Raw genomic sequence first — 22,553 nt, forward strand, 5'->3', positions numbered from 1 at the left:
TAATGATGCAGTTTATAATGAACATTTGAAAGAGGCTCATTCTCCAACTCCAACCCACTACCTCTTTAATCCTTTTACCTGGGCTGCAGGCAAGTAGAAAGGAAATTTTATTGCCCAGTTTTGAATTGCTGGGCAATTAACTTTTTGTATTCCTGAAAGGAGATCTTGAACCAGATCACAACCAGTGTTGTGAACAAGTAGGACTGTTTTACATTATATACTTTTTTCTTCCAATGTCATGAATTCTTAGGCTAAAATATTGCCCTTATTGCTATGTTTGTTTTGTGATGATGCCTAAATTGTATCATTTTCATTCACAGATTTCTTTCCTAAGCATACTCATTTTCCCAAGCTTTATATTATTATTATTGTTGTTGTCATTTATTTATTTATTTTTTTAAGATAGAGTCTCGCTCTGTCGCCCAGGCTGGAGTGCAGTGGCGCGATCTTGTCTCACTACAACCTCCGCCTCCTGGGTTCACACCATTCTCCTGCCTCAGACTCCCGAGTAGCTGGGACTACAGGCACCCACCACCATGCCCGTCTAATTTTTGTATTTTTAGTAGAGACGGGGTTTCACCATATTGACCAGGCCGGTCTCGAACTCCTGACCTTGTGATCTGCCTGCCCCCCCACCCCCCGCCAGCCTCCCAAGTGCTGGGATTACAGGCTTGAGCCACCGCACCTTATTTGTTCCATTTTTTACTGATACAGTTTGAGTATCCCTTATCTGAAATACCTGAGACCAAAAGTCTCTGTATTTTTATGTTTTTTTTGGGAGGGGGGAATATTTGCATTATACTGGTTGAGCATTTTCTTCGAGTGTCATGTCAGCACTCAGGTTTCTGGATTATGGAGCATTTCAGGTTTTGTATTTTCAAATTAGGGATACTCAACCTGTAATTTATCTAGTAATGGAACACTAAAGAACTGAAAGGGTATGGTAAATCCTGACATAAGTAGTAGCATTACCAACGTGAGGCTGTATATGTATGTTTAAAACTGTTTCCTTTATATTTTAAATTTAATAAAATCAGGTTGTTGCTGATGTTATATAAGCAATTCCTAACCTGTACTGGGCCAAATTAATATTGTATTATGTTTGTTTGGTTTTGTTATCAGGGTAATGTTGGTCTCATAAAATGAGTTGGGAAGTGTTCCCTTCTATTTTCTGGAAGAGTTTATGTAGATTTGGTATTGTTTCTTTTTAGATGATTGGTAGGATTCTCCAGTGAAGCCATTTGGGCCTGGAGTTTTCTATGTTGGAGGTTTTTTACTACAGTTTCAATTTTAGAAATTAATGGATATGGGGCTAATTAGGTTATCTAATGTGTGAGCTTTGGTGGTCCATATGTTTTGAGGAATTTGATTTTCATCTAAATTATTGAGTGTACAGGCATAAAGCTGTTTTTTTGTTTGTTTGTTTTTGTTTTTTTTTTTTTTTTGAGATGGAGTCTTGCTCTGTTGCCCAGGCTGGAGTGCAGTGGTGTGATCTCGGCTCACTACAACCTCTGCCTCCCAGGTTTAAGTGATTTTCCTGCCTCAGCCTCCCGAGTAGCTGGGATTACAGGTGCGTACCACCATGCCTGACTAATTTTTGTAATTTTAGTAGAGATGGGGCTTCACTCTGTTGCCAAGGCTGGTCTCGAACTCCTGACCTCAGGTGATCTGCCTGCCTTGGCCTCCCAAAGTGCTGGGATTACAGGCATGAGCCACTGCGCCTGGTCCTGTTGGTAATACTCTGTAAATTCTCCTTAAAAGTATATAGGATCTATAGTGATGTTCACTTTTTCCTTCCTAATAATGGTTATTTGCGTCTTTTTTTCCTCAAACTGCTAAAGGTTTATCAATTTACTGATCTTTGCAAAAAATTTAATTTCTGGTTTTTAAATTTTTTTTAAATTCATCTTGATTTCTGGTCTGTTGAATGCTTTGCCTCTTGACGGTTGTAATTTATTCCTTTTTTGTGTGTCTTGCAATATTTTAGTGAATGCTGGATATTGTGAATAGGGTAGTAAAGACTGAGTAAATAATATTTATACCTGGAACATTGCATTCGTGGACTTTTAGGGTAGGGAGTTGAGTCAGTGTAGTCAGGAGTTAAGCTGAGTTTCTGTTTTGTTGTTGCAGAGGGTACCTTAAGTGCACCATTGGCTTCAAATTTCTCTCGTGTTACTTTGTGCTTAGATTGGTAGTTGGCATGTGGGAAGGTATTTCTGAATTTTCCTGATCAGTTCTCAGCGTTTGGCTTATGTGCCTTGGCCTCATGAGTGGGACTCTATCAATAATCTTGCTCCTCTAGGCCAGACTGAAATTTTTATCTTTGTAGGTGTTATCTGGAAAAGAGTTTCTCTGCTCTTGCCTCAGTGGTATTAGAGACATTAGTAAGATCTCTAATGTCTTTGGTATAAGACCCTGGGTCCAACACTGTTTCCTTCCCCTACAGTGGTAGAGTTTTTTTTTTCTTTCACTCCCCCGCATTCACTTGTGCCTTGCGGGTAACTGGGCTTGCTGTTCCTCCACTAGTCCCTTCCAGTTTTTGTTCCCTAGAAGAGAAGGATCTGGTTGGGGCTTCGTATTTTTCCCATTGTAGAAGCTGCTCCCTTCCTCCAGCACTGCACCACAGAGGAGGGCTCTCTTCAGTCCCATGTTCCCATATTGTGAGCCTTTGGTGGAGGTCTGTGGAAGATCTTGCAAATGGTTTGAATTTCCCTTGTTATCTGTGTCTCTCAGGAATAATACATTCTCATGCTAATCCACACTTTGCCTTCAGCAGTTTGTTAACAATTTTAGATGAATTCTTTTTACCTGGTTTTATGGAACCATTGTTTTTTCCCGTGGTCTACCTCAGGTGAGCCAGTGCTTGCTTTCTGTCTCTTCTAGGAAGGGGTTGTATTTTCTTGGATTTGAGGTTTCCTGGTTGCCTGAGTCCTCAGCTCTCGGATGGGTTTTTAAAAGGTTCAATTTTGTAGTTTATTCATGTTTTTTTGTTGTTAGGCTGGTGGTGGCATTCTTTCTAGCTTTCTGTAGCCTAGGCAGAACCCAGTTAATTTAGAAGAATGGATCTCTAGGAAAAACTCCAGTGGGTCATAGAAGTGCTCTTCTCTTTCTGGGGCTGTAGCTTGTAATTCCCCGACTTCTTTGCCCTCAGGTTGCCTTTTCTTTAGTTTAGACCAAAGGAAAGGGTTTGAATTGGTTAGATCGATTGATAGTGGAAAGAGAGACTCCCCAATTAGCACTGGATTGCTTTTTCTTCTTCCCTAAGTGCTGGTTCCCTCAAAACTGTCTTGTGGTCAGCTCCTCCTCTGTAACTTTTGTCATCTTTTCCCAGTCTCCTCTCAACCTTGCTTCTTCTTCTATTTCCTGTTACGAAATTCCTAGGGGGAAAAAAAACATATATTGTGGCCAGGTGCGGTGGCTCATGCCTGTAATCCCAGCACTTTGGGAGGCCGAGGCGGGCAGATCACCTGAGGTCACGAGTTCGAGACCAGCCTAGCCAACATGGTGAAACCCTTTCTCTACTAAAATTACAAAAAGTAGGTGTGGTGGTGCATGCCTGTAATCCCAGCTACTCGGGATGCTGAGGCAGGAGAATTGCTTGAATCTGGGAGGCAGAGGTTGCAGTGAGCTGAGATCATGCCACTGCACTCCAGCCTGGGTGACAGAGCAAGACTCTGTCTCAAAAAAAAAAAAAGATAGATAATTTTAAAGTCTGGAATTAAGATGAAGTATTTTAGCACTTGGTGTACCTGACAATTTGCCATTTTTTGTCTACAGGTTATTTTGTCATTTTTAAAAGTAAGTAAATATTAAAAAGGTGGGGGTAGGAGGCAAATTTTACTTGGTCCCTTTTTCTGTTCTTTTCTTCTGTCCCCATTATTTTCTACCCCTTGTTCACAGTAGTTGGTTAGCAAAAAAAAATAGGGCCAGGCATGGTACCTCACGCCTGTTATCACAGCACTTCAGGAGGCCAAGATGGGCAGATCACTTGAGCCCAGGAGTTTGAGACCACCCTGGGCAATATAGTGGTACCCCAGCTCTACAAAAGATTGAAAAATTAGCTGGGCGTAGTAGTGCATGCCTGTAGTCTCAGCTACTCTGTAGGCTGAGGTGCGAAGATCGCTTGAGCCTGGGACGTTGAGGCTGCAAGTAAGTGGTGAACCTGCCGCTGCACTCCAGCCTGGGTGACAGGGTGAGACCGTGTCTCAAAAAAAAAAAGAGATTTTGTTTTCCAATTCCAGAGTCCTTATCTCTTACTCTTTTGGAAACCTTTGGATTAGATGAAGATCTATAGTTTTGTTAAAAACTGTGTTAAACCATTTTAACCATTTGTAAGTATACAGTTCAGTGGTATTAAGTACATTCACCTTGTTGTCTACCATCTGTCTCCAGAACTTTTTCATCTTCTCAAACGGAAACTCTGTGTTCATTAAACAGTCTTCAGCGTTCATAATATATATCAGAATTTCCTTCCCTTTAAAGGCTGAATACTACTTAATTGTGTGTACGTACCACATTTTGTTTATCCATTCTTCCATTGGTGGACACTTCGATTGCATCCACCTTTTAGCTATTGTGAAAAATGCTGCTATGAATATGGATGTACTGTGTGAGACCCTACTGTCAGTTCTTTTGGATGCATACCTGGAAGTAGAATTGTTGGATCATATGGCAATTCTATATTTAATTTTTTTGAGAAACTGCCATGCCACTTTCCACAGCAGCTTTACTATTTTACATTCTCTACAGTAAAGCGCAAGGATTCTAATTTCTCCACATTCTTGCCAGCAATTTTTATTTTTTATTTTTATTTTTTTGATACTAGTCATCTAAATGAGTGTGAAGCTGTTTCTTATTGTGGTTTTAATTAGCATTTCCGTGATAATTAGATAATTAGTGATGTCAAGTGTGTTTTCATGTGCTTATTGTCTATTTGTATATCCTCTTTGGAGAAATGCCTATTCAAGTCCTTTGCACATTTTTGAATCTGGTTGTTTTTTTCTTTCTGATTGTAACGCTTTATGTATTCTAAATAAGAACTTCTTAAGAGACACATGATTTGCAAGTATTTTCTGCCATTCCATGGTTTGTCTTTTCACTCTGTTGATAGTGTACTTTGATACACAAAAATTAAAAACAACATTTTTTAAGAGGTAGGGTCTTACTGTGTCACCCAGGCTGGAGTGTAGTGGTGCACTTGTAGCTTGCTGCACTCTTGAACTCCTGAGTTCAAGGGATCCTCCCACCTCAGCTTCCCAAGTAGTAGCTAGTACTGTAGGTGTGCACCATCATGCCTGGCTAATTTTTTTAGTTTTTTAGGGATGGGGTCTCACCTTGTTGCTCAGACTGGTCAAAACGGTCCTTCTGCCTCAGCCTCCCAAGTAGGTGGGATTATAGGTGTAAGCCATGGCACCTGGCTCAAAAATTTTGGATTTTGACACCCAATTTATCTGTTTTTCTTTTTGTTATGTGTGTTTTTGTTGTCATGACCAAGAAACCATTGCCAAATCCAATGTTATGAGCTTTTCCCATATACACACACAAACACACACACACACACACACACACACACACACACACACAGAGACACATTTTTTTGAGAAGAGACCTCACTCTGTCACCCAGGTTGGAGTGCAGTGGTGCAATCTCAGCTCACTGCAACCTCTGCCTCCCAGGCTCAAGTGATCCTGCCACCTCAGCCTCCCAAGTAGCTGAGACCACAGGCACACATCACTACACCTGGCTAATTTTTTGTATTTTTGGTAGAGACGAAGTTTCACCATGTTGTCCAGGCTGGTCTTGAACTCCTGAGCTCAGGCGATCTACCCTCCTTGGCCTCCCAAAGTACTGAGATTACTGGTGTGAGCCACCACACCCAGCCTATATTTTCTTCTAAGAGTCTTAGCTCTAATGTTTAGGTATTTGATCAATTTTGAGTTAATTTTCTATGTAGTATAAGGTAAGTAGTTTTGTTGTTTTTTTTTTTTTTTGCGTTTGGCTATATAGTTTTCCCAGTACCAGATATCTATAACTTAGTAGGGGTACAGATAGGCCTGGTGTTGAGATATGGAATGTAGTTTTTTTTTTTTTTTTTTTTTTTAAGACGGAGTCTCCCTCTGTTGCCCAGGCTGGAGTGCAGTGGCGCGATCTCAGCTCACTGCAAGCTCCACCTCCCGGGTTCACACCATTCTCCTGCCTCAGCCTCCCGAGTAGCTGGGACTACAGGCGCACACCCGGCTAATTTTTTTATATTTTTAGTAGAGACGACAGGGTTTCACTGTGTTAGCTAGGATGGTCTCGATCTCCTGACCTTTTGATCCGCCCGCCTCGGCTTCCCAGAGTGCTGCGATTACAGGTGTGAGCCACCCCGCCCGGCTGTAGTTTTTCATATTATTTGTATAATAGGTTAGGTTCCAGATTTTTTTTTTTCTTTTTGAGACAGAGTCTCACTCCGGCTGTTGCCCTGTCTGCAGTACAGTGACGCAGTCACAGCTTACTGCAGCTTCGACTTCCCAGGCTCAGGTGATCCTCCCACCTCAGCCTCCCAAGTAGTTGGGACTATAGACATGCACCATCACACCTAGCAAATTTTTTTGTATTTTTAGTAGATACAGGGTTTCATCATGTTGCCCAGGCTGGTCTCGAATTCCTGGGCTCAAGTGATCTACCTGACTTGGCCTCCCAAAGTGCTGGCATTACAGGTGTGAGCCACTGTACCTGGCCTAGGTTCTAGATTTTTGAATTCAGTTATATTATGGGTTAACTATGTACATAGGAGCTGCCCTGGAACTCTACTCTGTATTTGTAACATTGTTTCTATCAGAAGTTTAATTTTGAGCTCATACCAGCCAATTTGAAAACACAGCTTTTTTTTTTTTTTTTGAGATGGAGTCTCGCACTGTCGCCTGGGCTGGAGTGCAGTGGCACGATCTTGGCTTACTGCAGCTTCCGTCTTCCAGGTTCGAGCTGTTCTCCTGCCTCAGCCTCCCGAGTAGCTGGGATTACAGGCGCCCACCACCATGCCCAGCTAATTTTTTGTATTTTTAGTAGAGACAGGGTTTCACTTTGTTGGCCAGGCTGGTCTCGAATGCCTGACTTCGTGATCCACCTGCCTCGGCCTCCCAAAGTGCTGGGATTACAGGCGTGAGCCACCGTGCCCGGCCTTTTTTTTTTTTTTTTTCTCGCTTTGTCACCCAGACTGGAGTGCAGTGGCGCGATCTAGGCTCACTGCAACCTCCACCTCCCGGGTTCAAGCGATTCTTCTGCCTCAGCCTCCCAAGTAGCTGGGACTACAGGAGCCCACCACCACGCCTGGTTAATTTTTGTATTTTTAGTGGAGACAGGGTTTCACCATATTGACCAGGCAGTTCTCGAACTCCTGACCTCGTGATCCACCCACCTCGGCCTCCCAAAGTGCTGGGATTACAGGTATGAACCACCATGCCCTGCCATAAACTTACAGCTTTTACAGGTTAATTTTATCTTAAGGTTTTGTTCAGCCAGGGGTTCAGCTGAAAAATTACCCATTCCAATGGACCATTCAGACAAAAGGCAGAAGTAAAAAACAAACCTGGCCGGGTGCGGTGGCTCACGCCTGTAATCCCAGCACTTTGGGAGGCCAAAACAGGCGGATCACTTGAGGTCAGGTGTTCGAAACCGCCCTGGCCAACATGGCAAAACCCCGTCTCTACTAAAAATAGAAAACAAGTAGCCGGGTGTGGTGGCATGCGCCTGTAATCCCAGCTACTTGGGAGGCCAAGGCAGGAGAACTGCTTAAACCTGGGAGGTAGAGGTTGCAGTGAGCTGAGATAGAACCACTGCACTCCAGCCTGGGTGACAGAGCAAGGCTCTATCTCAAACAAACAAACAAACAAAAAACCTTAGAGAAAAATGGGAAATTGCTGGCTCAGAAGAGGGAACAGGCAAAAAACAAAAAAGAAAGAAAGAGAAAGGGAAATTGGAATTTTGGGGAACTTTTTTTTTTTTTTGAGACGGAGTCTCAGTCTGTTGCCCAGGCTGGAGTGCAGTGGTGTGATCTCAGCTCACTGCAACCTCTGCTCTCGGGTTCAAGTGATTCTCCTGCCTCAGCCTCCCAAGTAGCTGGAATTACAGGCGCCTGCCACTACGCCCAGCTAATTTTTGTATTTTTAGTAGAGACAGAGTTTCACCATGTTGGCCAGGCTGGTCTCGAACTCCAGACCTCGTGAGCCACTGCACCCAGCCTGGTAACTTTTTAATCAGTTAAAATGTTTTGTTGGTTATAAATATATTATTTTCACATTGCAAGTTATTTATATTGAAATTATGTGGAAATTTTTACTTAAAACACTTCTGCTGTCTTCTCCCCTTATACTTTTTCTTTCATAAAATGGAAATAACAGACACTACTTTATGTGGTTGAGAAGGTTAAGTGAAATAACATGAGAAAGCATTTATCACAGTGCCTTGCACATAGGAACCTTTTCATGTTCAGGTAAATATAGTATTTTAGAACTTTTTTGGAAAAGAATAGATTGAGAATTGGTTTTCTTTTTTTATTTTTCCAGCAACTGGTATTTATTATCAAAGTTATGTTTGATGTCAGCAAGTTGCCACAACTACAAAAAAATTTGCATATTACAATCTCAATGCAAACGTTCAAATAGAACCCCAGTCCTTAAAAAGTAAAAAAGTAATTCAGATTTCATCAAAAAGCAACAGAATTTTTAAAACATCTTTATATATCCAGCCAACAAGTTAAAATAGTTAACAAGAAAAAAATACAAAATATTGATGTTTAAAAAAGGCATATTTCTATCGATTTGCCCATCAATCTCTTGGCCACTCAGCTTCGTGCCAGTCATCATCTGACAGGCTCTCAGCCACCTCTGGCAACTCAAGCTTAACCAAACCACACCCCTTGGACTTCACATTCTTCATCTTGATGTTGGGTTATAGCACATTGCCGTATTTGTCAATTTGATCATGTAAAATCAAATGGGAGATTTCTCACAAATACCTGTGGTAGGCTTTCCTGGCCACCCCCAGGAGCATGGCCTCCAGCCTCACCAAAGGACCCTGCCAAACTTCCTCCAGAGTTTAAGTGGGTGCAGTCAAAGCTGACATGGCCACCACCATCCATGGCTAGGCCCATACACCCAATCTCAGCACCCAGTGTCTGGCCCATGACGGGACCCATGCACTCAAGGCTGTTAATGCCCATCCTCTCCAGACTGTTGGCACCTGTCCACCCCAGTTCCATCCGGATGTTCCAGGTTGTTGGCACCTATGTGCTCCAGGCCAGTGGCCATGTGATCCATCATGGGGCGCATATGCTCCAGGCCAGCCCCCATACCTACAGGAACCATGCACTCCACACCAGAGCCCATGTGCTCAATGGTTTGGTCCACATGGTCAATGGGAGCAGCTGTGCACTTGAGGCTGAGGCCCATGCGCTCCCTGTGGGAGCCTTTGTGCTCCACAAAGCCCATGCGGTCCATGACCAGACCCATGTGCTGCATCTTGGAACCCACACGATCCACTCCATGGCCCAGGCCTGGACTCATGCGTTCCATGCTGGCACCCCCAATGTGGTCAGCGCTTGGGCCTCATCCTCTCGAGTTTGGGGATGCTGCCTCCACCTTCACTTCCTCTCTGCTTTGTAGTGATCTTCCCTATCCTAAGTGTATTACTAAGATTTCGTTTATTCTGCCCATGTTCATGCCAGATCCAAATTGACCCACATTTTCCATACTGCCACCATGGGGGTCCCTCCTCCATTTCTCCCATTTTATTCTAAATCCATGCCCTCCATTCTAATTTCTGCAGGCCCTGTTTCCCATTCCAGTGCCTTTATTCAGGTGATTGGCATCGATAGTCTGCCCTCCTGGTCCTAACCCTGTTCCAATACCACCAAGGCCATAGGGAAGCTGCGGACGCTTAGGAGGGAAAAAAAAATCCTTTGGTAAGGCGGTCTCATCCGTCTTTACCTGCGTTGGTCTATCACACAGCAGTTGGCCATTGAATGTAGATATAGCTTGCACAGCTTCAGTGGACTGTTCAAAAGTAACAGTGCCCAATCCATGATTTTTTTCATCTTTATCCTCAAGAATGTGCTCAGAACACCACATCAGCCATACTAAAATATTTCCTTCAGTTTCTTCCAGCCAACTTTGTAATCCTGATTTGCTACAAATATTGTGCTTCCAAGTCTTTCTGTCTGTAATACATGGATAATTTCATTTGGGATGTTAGGATTATTTAAGATACTAGGTGGGATAGTAATCATTTCTGGGCCACTTGGTCTCATATCTATTCCACCAGTGGTAGCCATCACGTTTTGCATTGCTCTCCTGGCATGTTCACTATCAGGATCTTTCACTTTCAGTGGTCTTCCACTCAGACTATGCTTGTCTAGCACCTGAATAGCTTTTTTTATGTTTTCTTCCATCTTGAATTCAATAACAGCACATCCCCTGACTTTCCTTCAGTGCCTGTTGCCCAGGCTGTAGTGCAGTGGCATGATCTCGGCTCACTGCAACTTTTGCCTCCCTGCCTCCCGGGTTCAAGTGATTCTCGAGCCTCAGCCTCCCAGGTAGCTGGGATTATAGGTGGGCACCACCATGCCTGGCTAATTTTTTTGTATTGTTAGTAGAGACAGGGTTTCACCATGTTGGCCAGGCTGGTCTCGAAATCCTGAGCTCAGGCAGTCCGCCCACCTCGGCTTCCCAAAGTGTTGTGATTAGAGGTGTGAGCCACCACGCCTGGCCTCAGTTCAGTATAAGGAAGTTTTTTGATTAGAACTCGTTTAAGGCGAAACACCATTTCTACTAAAAGTACAAAAAGTAGCCAGGCATGGTGGCACTAGCCTGTAATCCCAGCAGTTTGGGAGGCTGAGAAGGATGAATCACTTTGAGGTCAGGAGTTCAAGACCAGCCTGGCCAACATGGCAAAACCTCATCTCTACTAAAAATACGAAAATTTGCCAGGCATGGTGGTACATGTCTCTAATCCCAGCTACTTGGGAGGGTGAGGCAGGAGAATTGCTTGAACCCAGGAGGTGGAGGTTGCAGTGAGCTGAGATTACGTTGCTGCACTCTTGCCTGGGTGACAGAGCGAGTCTGTCTCAAAAAAAAAAAAAAAATTAATATTTTTTTACATTTGCATTATGAAATAATGATCCTTATGTCTCCTTAAGCATTCCGTTAGCATTCCTGAAGAAAAGTAATGTAGAATCTACCTGAGGTGTTTTTGCTGTGGTTGGAGAGGTTGAATTAAGAGCATTTTTCAATTTTAGTGTTTTAGATTTTTAGAAAAAAAGAGGGAATTGGAGGTAACCTATAAATATAATTTAAATTACTTAGTTTTACTGTTTTTTTAACTTAAAATTAGGAAACATTTAATATTAAAAATAAATTCTAATTTGGAAGATTTAGTCATATAGACACTCCTTATACACTGCTAGTTCAAACCACTTTTCCAGAAAGCAGTTTGTTAGTATTTCCAGAGATACTACCAAATGTTAACAATCTTTGAACTTGTAAGTTCACTTCTAAGAAACTGTCTTAAGGAAAGAATCAGAAATGTAGACTGAAATTTATGTGGTTATTTCATTTGAGGTGTTGTTAGTAATTATGAAACAGTTTATTTTCCAACAAGTCAGTGATCAAATAATGAAACATTTAGCTGTATATTGGAATATTACATGACCATTAAAAATTATATTCTTAATTTTTTTTTTTTTTTTTGAGACTGAGTCTCACTTTGTCACGCAGATTGGAGTATAGCGGTGCAACCTTGGCTCACTGCAACCTCCGCCTCTGGGGTTCAGGTGATTCTCCTGCCTCAGCCTCCAAGTAGCTGAGATTACAGGCGCCTGCCACCATGTCCGGCTAATTTTTCTATTTTTTGTAGAGAAGGGGCGTTTCACCATGTTGTCCAGGCTGGTCTCGAACTCCTGACCTGAGATGATCTGCCTGCCTTGGCCTCCCAAAGTGCTGGGATTACAGGCGTGAGCCACTGCATCTGGCCAATATTCTCAAATTTTTAAAACAACATTGGTAAAATATAGTATAAAAGGGGAAAAAAACAGGTAATACATGTAGTATAATTATAAATATTGATTAAAATACTTATACATGTTAAAACAAGCAGACTAATATACCCACATTATCAGTCATCTCTGAGTTAAGGAATTATGGAAGATTTTATTTCATGTTTTACTGTCTTTCTGTTTCTTGTTTTTTGTTTTGGAGACAGGGTCTCAGTCTGTTTCCCAGGCTGGAGTGCAGTGGTGTGCTATGGCTCACTGCAGCCTCAGCTTCTCAGGCTCAAGTGATCTTCTCTCTCTCAGCCTTCCAAGTAGCTGAGACTAGAGGTGTGCACCACCATGCCCATATAATTTTTTTGTTTTTATTTTTTGTAGAGACTGGGGAGTCTCCCTGTGTTGCCCAAGCTGGTCTAGAATTCCTGGGCTCAAGCAATCCTCCCGCCTCAGCCTCCCAAAGCCCTGGGATTACAGATGTGAGCCACCACGCTCAGCCTAAAGTTCTAAAATGATGTATATTTTATAATCAGAGAAAAGGGTCAATATGTCCACCAAAAATAAGAATTTTTCCAACTCTTAAGGGATCAAGAGTGAATTTTGTTTTATGTAAATAATTACATATATCTCTCACTGGATTGTTGTAAGCCTGGCACATGATTAATATGTTTTCACTGCAGTTTTTCCCCCTGAGTTTGGGTCATACTTTACTGTTTCTATCATGTCTTATAATTTTTTGTTGAAAACTGGCCATTTTAGATAATATTGTAGCCACTCTGATTCTTGATTTTTCTCCCGTCAAAGGTTGTTGGTTGTTTAGCAGTAACTTCCATGGGCAGAAAAAAATCTATGAAATTTATCTCCCTGCAGTATGCAAACACTGATGTCTCTGCTTAATTATTATTTTTTGTTTTTAAATATTTTTGCTTTTACTTTTAAGCTTAGCTTACTAAAGCATACCTCCCTATATATTTGCATAGCCTAGTGGTCAACTAATGATCGGACCAATGATGAGCCCAAACACCTTGAACACAGATCTCAGCTGTAAAATTTTTAAACTAGTAAATTCACTTCTAAGAAACTGTCTTAAGGAAAGAATCAGAAATGTAGACTGAAATTTATGTGGTTATTTCATTTGAGGTGATGTTAGTAATCATGAAACAGTTTATTTTCCAACAAGTCAGTGATCAAATAAATTATGAGACATTTATATTGAAATATTGAAATATTACATGACCATTACAAATTATATTCTGTAAAATTTTGACAAAAAGATACTCCTATAACATTAGAGGGCGTTTCATTTCTCCAAGGCAAAATCTGTTTTGCTTTTTTTCTCTATAGATTATTTGTATCCCCGATAAAAATTCTTTTTAATGATGTTATTAAATATGTATTATTTTGTGTCTGCCATTGTTTAGCATGTCTATGAGATTATTTCATGTTTGTTTATGATAGAAGTACTTGTTCCTTTGTGATGCTGATTAGTATTCACTTACATGAAAACACCACAGTATTCATCTTTCTGTTTTGGGGCATTTTTGTTGTTTCCAGTTTGGAACTAGAAACAGCCTTATTGTGAATAAGGCTGTCAGGAATATTTTTGTAAAAATATATTGTGAACGTGTTTACATTTCTCTTGGATAAAAATGTAGAAGTGAAATCAGTAAGTCAAAGAGTTTGGTGTATATTTATTAGAAATTGCCCAATTTTATCAAAAAACATACATCCTTAACAGCAGCATATAGTAACATGAGAATAAAGAGACTTCTCTTTATTCTCCATCATTGTTACTATTTAAATTTGTCATTCTTTTTAATTTTTGCCATTTTAGGAGGTGTGAATTGGCATACCTTTGGGGTTTTAACTTACAATTCTTATGAATATTGAGTATCATTTTTTATGCTATCACCAGTTATCTAATTTTTATGAAATATTTTCTCATATTTTTGCCTGTTTTTTCTATTGGCTTGTTTTCTTATTGTGTTGTAGGACTTTATATATTCTACATACAAGGTCTTTGTGATATGTGCATTTTGTGAATATTCGACCAGTTTGCTCCTTGCCTTCTTATTTTTCCAATAATGTCTTTTGGTAGACGGCAAGTTTTTAATTTTTATGAAGTCAGTTTATCCAGTTTTTTCTTTATGATTATTCTTTAAACAAGACCATGTCATTTGCAAAGAGATAAGTTTCACCTTTTTTTCTTTTTAATATGGATTTCTTTTATTTTTCTAGCCTAATTGCCTGCTTAGAACTTCCAGTAAAATGTTGAATAGAAGTGGTGAGAGGGGCCGTCCTTGTCTTGTTCCTGATGTTAGAGGGACAGCATCCAGCCTTTTATCATGTATGATAGGTCATGTGGGTTTTTCATAAATACCTTTTTATTATGTTGAAGTTCCTGTCTGTTCTTCATTTATTGATTATTTTTAATATGAAAGGGTGTTGGATTTGATCAAATGCTTTTTCTGCATTAATTGAGATGATCATGTGGATTTTTTTTTGTTTTTTGCTTAAATTCTTTTTATTATACTTCAAGTTTTAGGGTACATGTGCACAAGGTGCACGTTTGCTACATATGTATACATGTGCCATGTTGGTGTGCTGTACCCATTAACTCGTTATTTACACTAGGTATATCTCCCAATGCTATCCCTCCCCTATCCCCCCCACCCCACGACAGGCCCCAGTGTGTGATGTTCCCCTTCCTGTGTCCAGGTGTTCTCATTGTTCAGTTCCCACCTATGAGTGAGAACATGCGGTATTTGGTTTTTTGTCCTTGTGATAGTTTGCTGAGAATGATGGTTTCCAGTTTCGTGCATGTCCCTACAAAGGACATGAACTCATCCTTTTTTATGGCTGCATAGTATTCCATAGTGTATATATGCCACATTTTCTTAATCCAGTCTATCATTGATGGACATTTGGGTTGGTTCCAAGTCTTTGCTATTGTGAATAGTGCCACAATAAACATACGTGTGCATGTGTCTTTATAGCAGCATGATTTATAATCCTTTGGGTATTTACCCAGTAATGGGATAGCTGGGTCAAATGGTATTTCTAGTTCTAGATCCTTGAGGAGTTGCCACACTGTCTTCCACAATGGTCGAACTACTTTACAGTCCCAGCAACAGTGTAAAAGTGTTCCTATTTCTCCACATCCTCTCCAGCACCTGTTGTTTCCTGACTTTTTAATGATCGCCATTCTGACTGGTGTTGAGATGGTGGTATCCCATTGTGGTTTTGATTTGCATTTCTCTGATGGCCAGTGATGATGAGCATTTTTTCATGTGTCTGTTGGCTTCATAAATGTCTTCTTTAGAGGAGTGTCTGTTAATATCCTTCACCCACTTTTTGATGGAGTTGTTTTTTTCTTGTAAGTTTGTTTGAGTTCTTTGTAGATTCCAGATATTAGCCCTTTGTCAGATGAGTAGATTGCAAAATTTTTCTCCCATTCTGTAGGTTGCCTGTTTACTCTGACGGTAGTTTCTTTTGCTGTGCAGAAGCTCTTTAGTTTAACTAGATCCCATTTGTCAATTTTGGCTTTTGTTGCCATTGCTTTTGGTGTTTTAGACATGAAGTCCTTGCCCATGCCTATGTTCTGAATGGTATTGCCTAGGTTTTCTTTTAGGGTTTTTATGGTTTTAGGTTTAACATTTAAGTCTTGAATCCATTTTGAATTAATTTTAGTGTAAGGTGTAAGGAAGGGATCCAGTTTCAGCTTTCTACATATGGCTAGCCAGTTTTCCCAGGACCATTTATTACATAGGGAATCCTTTCCCCATTTCTTGTTTTTGTCAGATTTCTCAAAGATCAGATGGTTGTAGATGTGTGGTGTTATTTCTGAGGGCTCTGTTCTGTTCCATTGGTCTCTATCTCTGTTTTGGTACCAGTACCATGCTGTTTTGGTTACTGTAGCCTTGTAGTATAGTTTGAAGTCAGGTAGCGTAATGCCTCCAGCTTTGTTCTTTTGGCTTAGGATTGTCTTGGCAGTGTGGGCTCTTTTTTGGTTCCATATGAACTTTAAAATAGTTTTTTCCAATTCTGTGAAGAAAGTCATTGGTAGCTTGATGGGGATGGCATTGAATCTATAAATTACCTTGGGCAGTATGGCCATTTTCACGATATTGATTCTTCCTACCCATGAGCATGGAGTGTTCTTCCATTTGTTTGTGTCTTTTATTTCATTGAGCAGTGGTTTGTAGTTCTTGAAGAGGTCCTTCGCGTCCCTTGTAAGTTGGATTCCTAGGTATTTTATTCTCTTTGAAGCAATTGTGAATGGGAGTTCACTCATGATTTGGCTCTCTGTCTGTTATTGGTGTATAAGAAAGCTTGTGATTTTTGCACATTGATTTTGTATCCTGAGACTTTGCTGAAGTTGCTTATCAGCTTAAGGAGATTTTGGGCTGAGATGATGGGGTTTTCTAAATATACAATCATGTCATCTGCAAACAGGGACAATTTGACTTCCTCTTTTCCTAATTGAATACCCTTTATTTCTTTCTCCTGCCTTATTGCCCTGTCCAGAACTTCCAACACTATGTTGAATAGGAGTGGTGAGAGAGGGCATCCCTGTCTTGTGCCAGTTTTCAAAGGGAATGCTCCCAGTTTTTGCCCATTCAGTATGATATTGGCTGTGGGTTTGTCATAAATAGCTCTTATTATTTTGAGATACATCCCATCAATACCTAATTTATTGAGAGTTTTTGGCATGAAGGGTTGTTGAATTTTGTCAAAGGCCTTTTCTACATCTATTGAGATAATCATGTGGTTTTTGTCTTTGGTTCTGTTTATATGCTGGATTACATTTATTGATTTGCGTATGTTGAACCAGCCTTGCATCCCAGGGATGAAGCTCACTTGATCATAGTGGATAAGCTTTTTGATGTGCTGCTGGATTCGGTTTGCCAGTATTTTATTGAGGATTTTTGCATCAATGTTCATCAAGGATATTGGTCTAAAATTCTCTTTTTTTGTTGTGTCTCCGCCAGGCTTTGTATCAGGATGATGCTGGCCTCATAAAATGAGTTAGGGAGGATTCCCTCTTTTTCTATTGATTGGAATAGTTTCAGAAGGAATGGTACCAGCTCCTACTTGTACCTCTGGTAGAATTCCGCTGTGAATCCATCTGGTCCTGGACTTGTTTTAGTTGGTAGGCTATTAATTATTGCCTCAATTTCAGCTCCTGTTATTGTTCTATTCAGAGATTCAACTTCTTCCTGGTTTAGTCTTGGGAGGGTGTGTGTGTCCAGGAATTTATCCATTTCTTCTAGATTTTCTAGTTTATTTGCATAGAGGTGTTTATAGTATTCTCTGATGGTAGTAGTTTGTATTTCTGTGGAATCGGTGATGATATCCCCTTTGTCATTTTTTACTGCGTCTATTTGATTCTTCTCTCTTTTCTTATTAGTCTTGCTAGCGGCCTGTCAATTTTGTTAATCTTTTCAAAAAACCAGCTCCTGGATTCATTGATTTTTTTGAAGTGTTTTTTTGTGTCTCTATCTCCCTCAGTTCTGCTCTGATCTTAGTTATTTCTTTTCTTCTGCTAGCTTTTGAATTTGTTTGCTCTTGCTTCTCTAGTTATTTTAATTGTGATGTTAGGGTGTCAGTTTTAGATCTTTTTTTTTCTTTTCTTTTTTTTTGTTTTTTGGTTTTTTTGAAACAGGCTCTCACTGTCGCCCAGGCTGGAGTGCAGTGGCGCGGTATTGGCTTACTGCAGCCTCAACCTCCTGGGCTTCAGTGATCCTTCCACTTCAGCCTCCCAGGTAGCTGGGACTACAGACATGCACCACCATGGCCAGCTAATTTTTGTATTTTTTATAGAGATGGGGTTTCACCATGTTGCCCAGGCTGGTCTTGAACTCCTGGGCTCAAGCCATCTACCTGCCTTGGCCTCCCAAAATGCTGGGATTACAGGCGTGAGCCACTGTGCCCAGCCTGCTTTGAAGCCAGGCACTGACTTCTCATAGCTGTGAAAGTCCTAGGTGGCATCTGTTTCCAGCAGAAAGCTGTTTCATCTACTTAGAAAATCTGTTGTTTTAGTATAGCCACCTTCATCAGTGGACATAGTGAGATCTTCTGGATAACTTGCCTCCACTTTTATATCAGCACCTGCTGCTTCACCTCACCTTGCACATCTATATTATGGAGACAGCTTCTTCCCTTAAACCTCATGAACCAAATAGTGCTAGCTTCAAACTTTTCTTATGCAGCTTCTTCACCTCTGGATTAGCTTTGGTTTAAGGGAATGCTGTGGCTGGTTTGATCTTATATCCAGACTACTAAAACTCTCCATGTCAGCAAGAAGGCTGCTTTGCTTTGTTACCCTTTGTGTGTTTATTGGTGTGGCACTTTTTTGGTTGGGGGGTGTGGCGCGGGGTGGGAGAGGGTAGTGATGAAATCTCGCTCTGTTGCCCAAGCTGGAGTGCTATAGCGTGATCTCTCCTCAATGCAACCTCCGCCTCCCGGGTTCAAGCAGTTCTCCTGCCTCAGCCTTCGGAGTAGCTGGGATTACAGGCCCCTGCCACCACGCCCACGTAATTTTTGTATTTTTAGTAGAGACAGGGTTTCTCCATGTTGGCCAGGCTAGTTTGGAACTCCTGACTTCAGGTGAGCCACCTGCCTTGGCCTTCCAAAGTGCTGGGATTACAGGTGTGAGCCACTGCGTGCCCAGCCTGTAGTTTCTATTTTTTAAAAAGTTTCTTCTTTTTCTATGATTGTTTTGTTGAGTTACTAAAAACAATTTCTGAGACTCTAATCTTTGCCAGGAATTTCTGTACATTTAGAGTTTAGAGTGCTTAATTGGAGTTAGTTTGTTCTGTGAGTGTATCCACTATGGTGAATAGCTTTATTGTCCTTTGCACATTATAGCCTTTACTAGTCCTTTTTTCATTTTGAGCCTCAGGATGGTAAGGTAAATATGTTTTTTTATACATGTGATAAAACATAACTAAGTGACTACAGATTAGCCATGATTGGAGTAGGATTAAAATTCACATCTCTTAATTCTTCGTTTAGTATTCTTTGTATTGTGTTTCACAGATTCTAATTCAGTTATGTCTTTAATTCTAAGTGTTGGGACAATTTTGCCAGCAATTAATTGTCTTACCTATAAAATGATAGAGCTCAAATAAGTAGCCTCATATTTTCTTTCTGATGTGAATCGTTTTAAAAGTATCATTAAATGTGGTAAGATAGGACTTTCTCAAAATGATCCAAATTCTGTTGTTACACTTATATGGTTGTTGATTATTAGAATTGTACTCATGGAATTCATTCATTCATTGGCTGACATTACTTTTCCACTACCCGGTGAGTTACAGAAAAGCAAAACCTTTCCTTATCTTGTTTACTATTTACTCAATTCTTACTTGGCCCAGTGCCTTGAATGTGACTATGTATGCAATAAATATTTGTCGAACGAATGATTAAACGAATAGTAGTGTTGGCAGGCAGTATAGTATTATGTAAAGAGCATGCACACTGTTTGGTGTTACCCTTACTTTAGATCATAGGATATATTATAATATTTCAGAGGTTGTTGGGAAGGTTAATTGGGATAATATAAATAATGTATAAAGCATAATGCCTTTTACTTAAAATGTTGGTTTCTTACTGCAGTCTCCTAGAGTCTAGGACTTTTGTTTTTTTAGCCAAGATATTTTTATTATATAAGCTGGGCACATTTGGGTAGAGAAGGTTGAATTTAATAACTTTTAATTTTTTATTACATTTATTATTTTTCTCTTTTAGTTTTACATGTGGCACCCATAAAAGATGAGGCTGAGAACACGGAAAGCTTCTCAGCAGTCAAATCAAATCCAAACACAACGCGCTGCCAGAGCAAAGAGGAAATATTCAGAGGTTGATGATAGCCTGCCTTCAGGAGGAGAAAAACCATCGAAGAATGAAACCGGCTTGTTGTCTTCAATTAAAAAATTTATTAAAGGAAGCACACCTAAGGTAATGATTTTACCATATACTTTCATATCATTAAAAGTGAAAATTGGCCGGGCACGGTGGCTCACGCCTATAATCCCAGCACTTTGAGAGCCCCAGGCGGGTGGATCACGAGGTCAGGAGATTGAGACCATCCTGGCTAACATGGTGAAACCCCGTCTCTACTAAAAATACAAAAAATTAGCCGGGCGAGGTGGCGGGTGCCTGTAGTCCCAGCTACTCGGGAGGCTGAGGCAGGAGAATGGCTTGAACCCTAGGGGGCGGAGCCTGTAGTGAGCCGAGATCACACCCCTGCACTCCAACCTGGGCGACAGCGGGACTCCGTCTCAAAAAAAAAAAGTGACAATTATGTTATTTTCTCTAAGCATGTGTAGATGAGAAATCTGATAGCGCACCAAAAACTACGTTTTGGTGTTAATTTTACTTCTAAGAGTTTTACATGCAGAATATTTAATGGCAGTTTAAGAAGAACATTATTCCACTGAACTAATCCACGTAGGCTTCTGCTTTTTCAACATAGTATTATGGGAAGCAAAATAAATTTTTCCTTGTTCTTTTACTTGACTTGTTTCTTTTACTTTCATTTTCTTTCAAAGAAAAAGTTTCTTGTTAATATTCACTGTCTAGGGAGGTGATGTCTCTCATCTATTCAAGTTCTAACATTTGTATGATGAAGATGTATTGCTTCGTTAAAGAGAAAAGAACATTACTAAAAGAAAGAATGGACACGGACCAGGAGTCTTGTACTCCAGATTCATATTCTGGACCAACTTGAGTGACCTAAGGAGAGAGTCATTTACCCCCCAAGCCTCAGGAAGATAGTAAATGGCACTGATACCAACTGCTTCGTCTATCTCAGAGTTGTTTTCAGATTAGATGGTACAACAGGTAGAAAAGCAGTTGGATGAATTTTATTTTATTTTATTTTATTTTATTTTATTTTATTTTATTTTATTTTATTTTATTTATTTTTGAAACAGAGTCTTGCTCTGTCTCCAGGCTGCAGTGCAGTGGCGCAATCTCTGCTCACTGCAACCTCTGCCTCCCGAGTTCAAGTGATTCTCCTGCCTCAGCCTCCCGAGTAGCTGGGACTACAGGTGCCCGCCACCACACCAGCTAATTTTTGTATTTTTAGTAGAGACGGGTTTTCACTATGTTGGCCTGGATGGTCTTGATCTCCTGACGTTGTGATTCGTCCACCTCGGCCTCCCAAAGTGCTGGGATTACAGGCATGAGCCACTGCGCCCGGCCTGAGTTTGATCAACTTTAATGCACTCTATCAATGTATAGTATTATTTATTGTGTGTAGTTTTTTTATGACTTTACTATTTTTGTGTTCTTTCTTAGAATAATTATTTATATGGTAAATTTTTCATTATAATGGAAGTGTATTACTTTCTTAAGCAGAAAAATAAATTACTGGCTGACTTGTTCATAGGGATAGATTTTGTTGTAATAGAATTAACAAAGCCTAATTACTGTAAGTCACTGGGCAAGATTTGGAAGTATTCTTGGTTTGCATAGGGTTTTAATTTTTGTTTTGGTGGTTTTATTTTTTGTTTTTGTTTGTTTCTAATACTATAATTTCTTTGTTAATTTTAAGTAATTAGAAATTTTTAAAAGTTTCTGAATTTATGTAAACTGAGAAAATATTCTAATGTTATCATATAACAAAGATGAAATATCTTCCAGAAACCTGAATTTCCATCTCTATAAATTCCTAATGGGTTGTCATCAGCCTCTGTTGATGGGAACCTTGCTACGTATTATTACTTCATTCTTCTGAGCAGCTTTAGTTGTCATAAAGTGCATCCTCATCTTTTTGCTTTCTCATGTTACTTTTTTGTAGTTTTTTCCACTTGAAAACAGATCTGTGTTTCCTTACATGTGCAAGTACAAACCTTCAGTCATTATACAGGGCAGCTATTTCTAGTTTTCCTTATATGACATATGATATTTATCATTATCTTGGTCACCTTTATCTGTTATTCATGAAAGATAAAAACCAGAAGTGAAGATAGGTTTTTGTTATGTCTTCAGAATTCTATTCATATTTATAGTTGACCCTTGAACAATGTGGAGTTTAGGGATGCTGACTCTCCCATGTGGTTGAAAATCCACATACAACTTTTGACTCTCCAAAAACTTAACACTAATAACCTCCTGTTGACCAGAGCTTTACCAATAACATAAACAATCATTCAACACATATTTTGTATGTTATGTGTATTCTATACTGTATTCTATTTTTTTTTAGACAGGATCTTACTCTATTGCCCAGGCTGGAGTGCAGTGATACTATCATAGCTCACTGCAGCCTTGAACTCCTGAGCTCAGTTGATTCTCCCATCTCAGCTTCCTGAATAGCTAGGACTACAGGCATGTACCACCATGCCCAGCTATTTTTAAAGTTTCTCTCCCTTTTTTTTTTTTTTTTTTTTTTAAAGAGATGAGGTCTCATTTATATTGCCCAGGCTGGTCTTGAACTCCTGACCTCAAGCAGTCATCCCACCTTGGCCTGTCAAAGTGTTGGTATTACACACCTGGCTTTATACTGTATTCTTACAATAAA

The 22,553-nt window shown here is 40.1% G+C and overlaps 1 protein-coding gene and 1 pseudogene across 3 annotated transcripts in view; one reads left to right on the top strand and one right to left on the bottom strand.

Annotated features, from left to right (window-relative positions):
- Positions 1-22,553, top strand: part of CTDSPL2 (CTD small phosphatase like 2) — a 100,210-nt gene that overhangs the window by 13,615 nt on the left and 64,042 nt on the right. For all 3 annotated transcript variants that reach the window (XM_003811378.6, XM_055098377.2, XM_008963796.6), the window contains exon 2: positions 19,775-19,984. In XM_003811378.6, coding sequence (XP_003811426.1) covers positions 19,799-19,984 — 186 coding nt within the window. In that variant the 5' untranslated portion in view covers positions 19,775-19,798. The remainder of the gene's footprint in view (positions 1-19,774; positions 19,985-22,553) is intronic.
- On the bottom strand, positions 8,411-12,032 carry LOC103784929 (heterogeneous nuclear ribonucleoprotein M-like; annotated as a pseudogene).

The sequence above is a fragment of the Pan paniscus genome, chromosome 16, assembly GCF_029289425.2.
Source record: "Pan paniscus chromosome 16, NHGRI_mPanPan1-v2.0_pri, whole genome shotgun sequence".
Taxonomy (NCBI): Eukaryota; Metazoa; Chordata; class Mammalia; order Primates; family Hominidae; genus Pan; species Pan paniscus.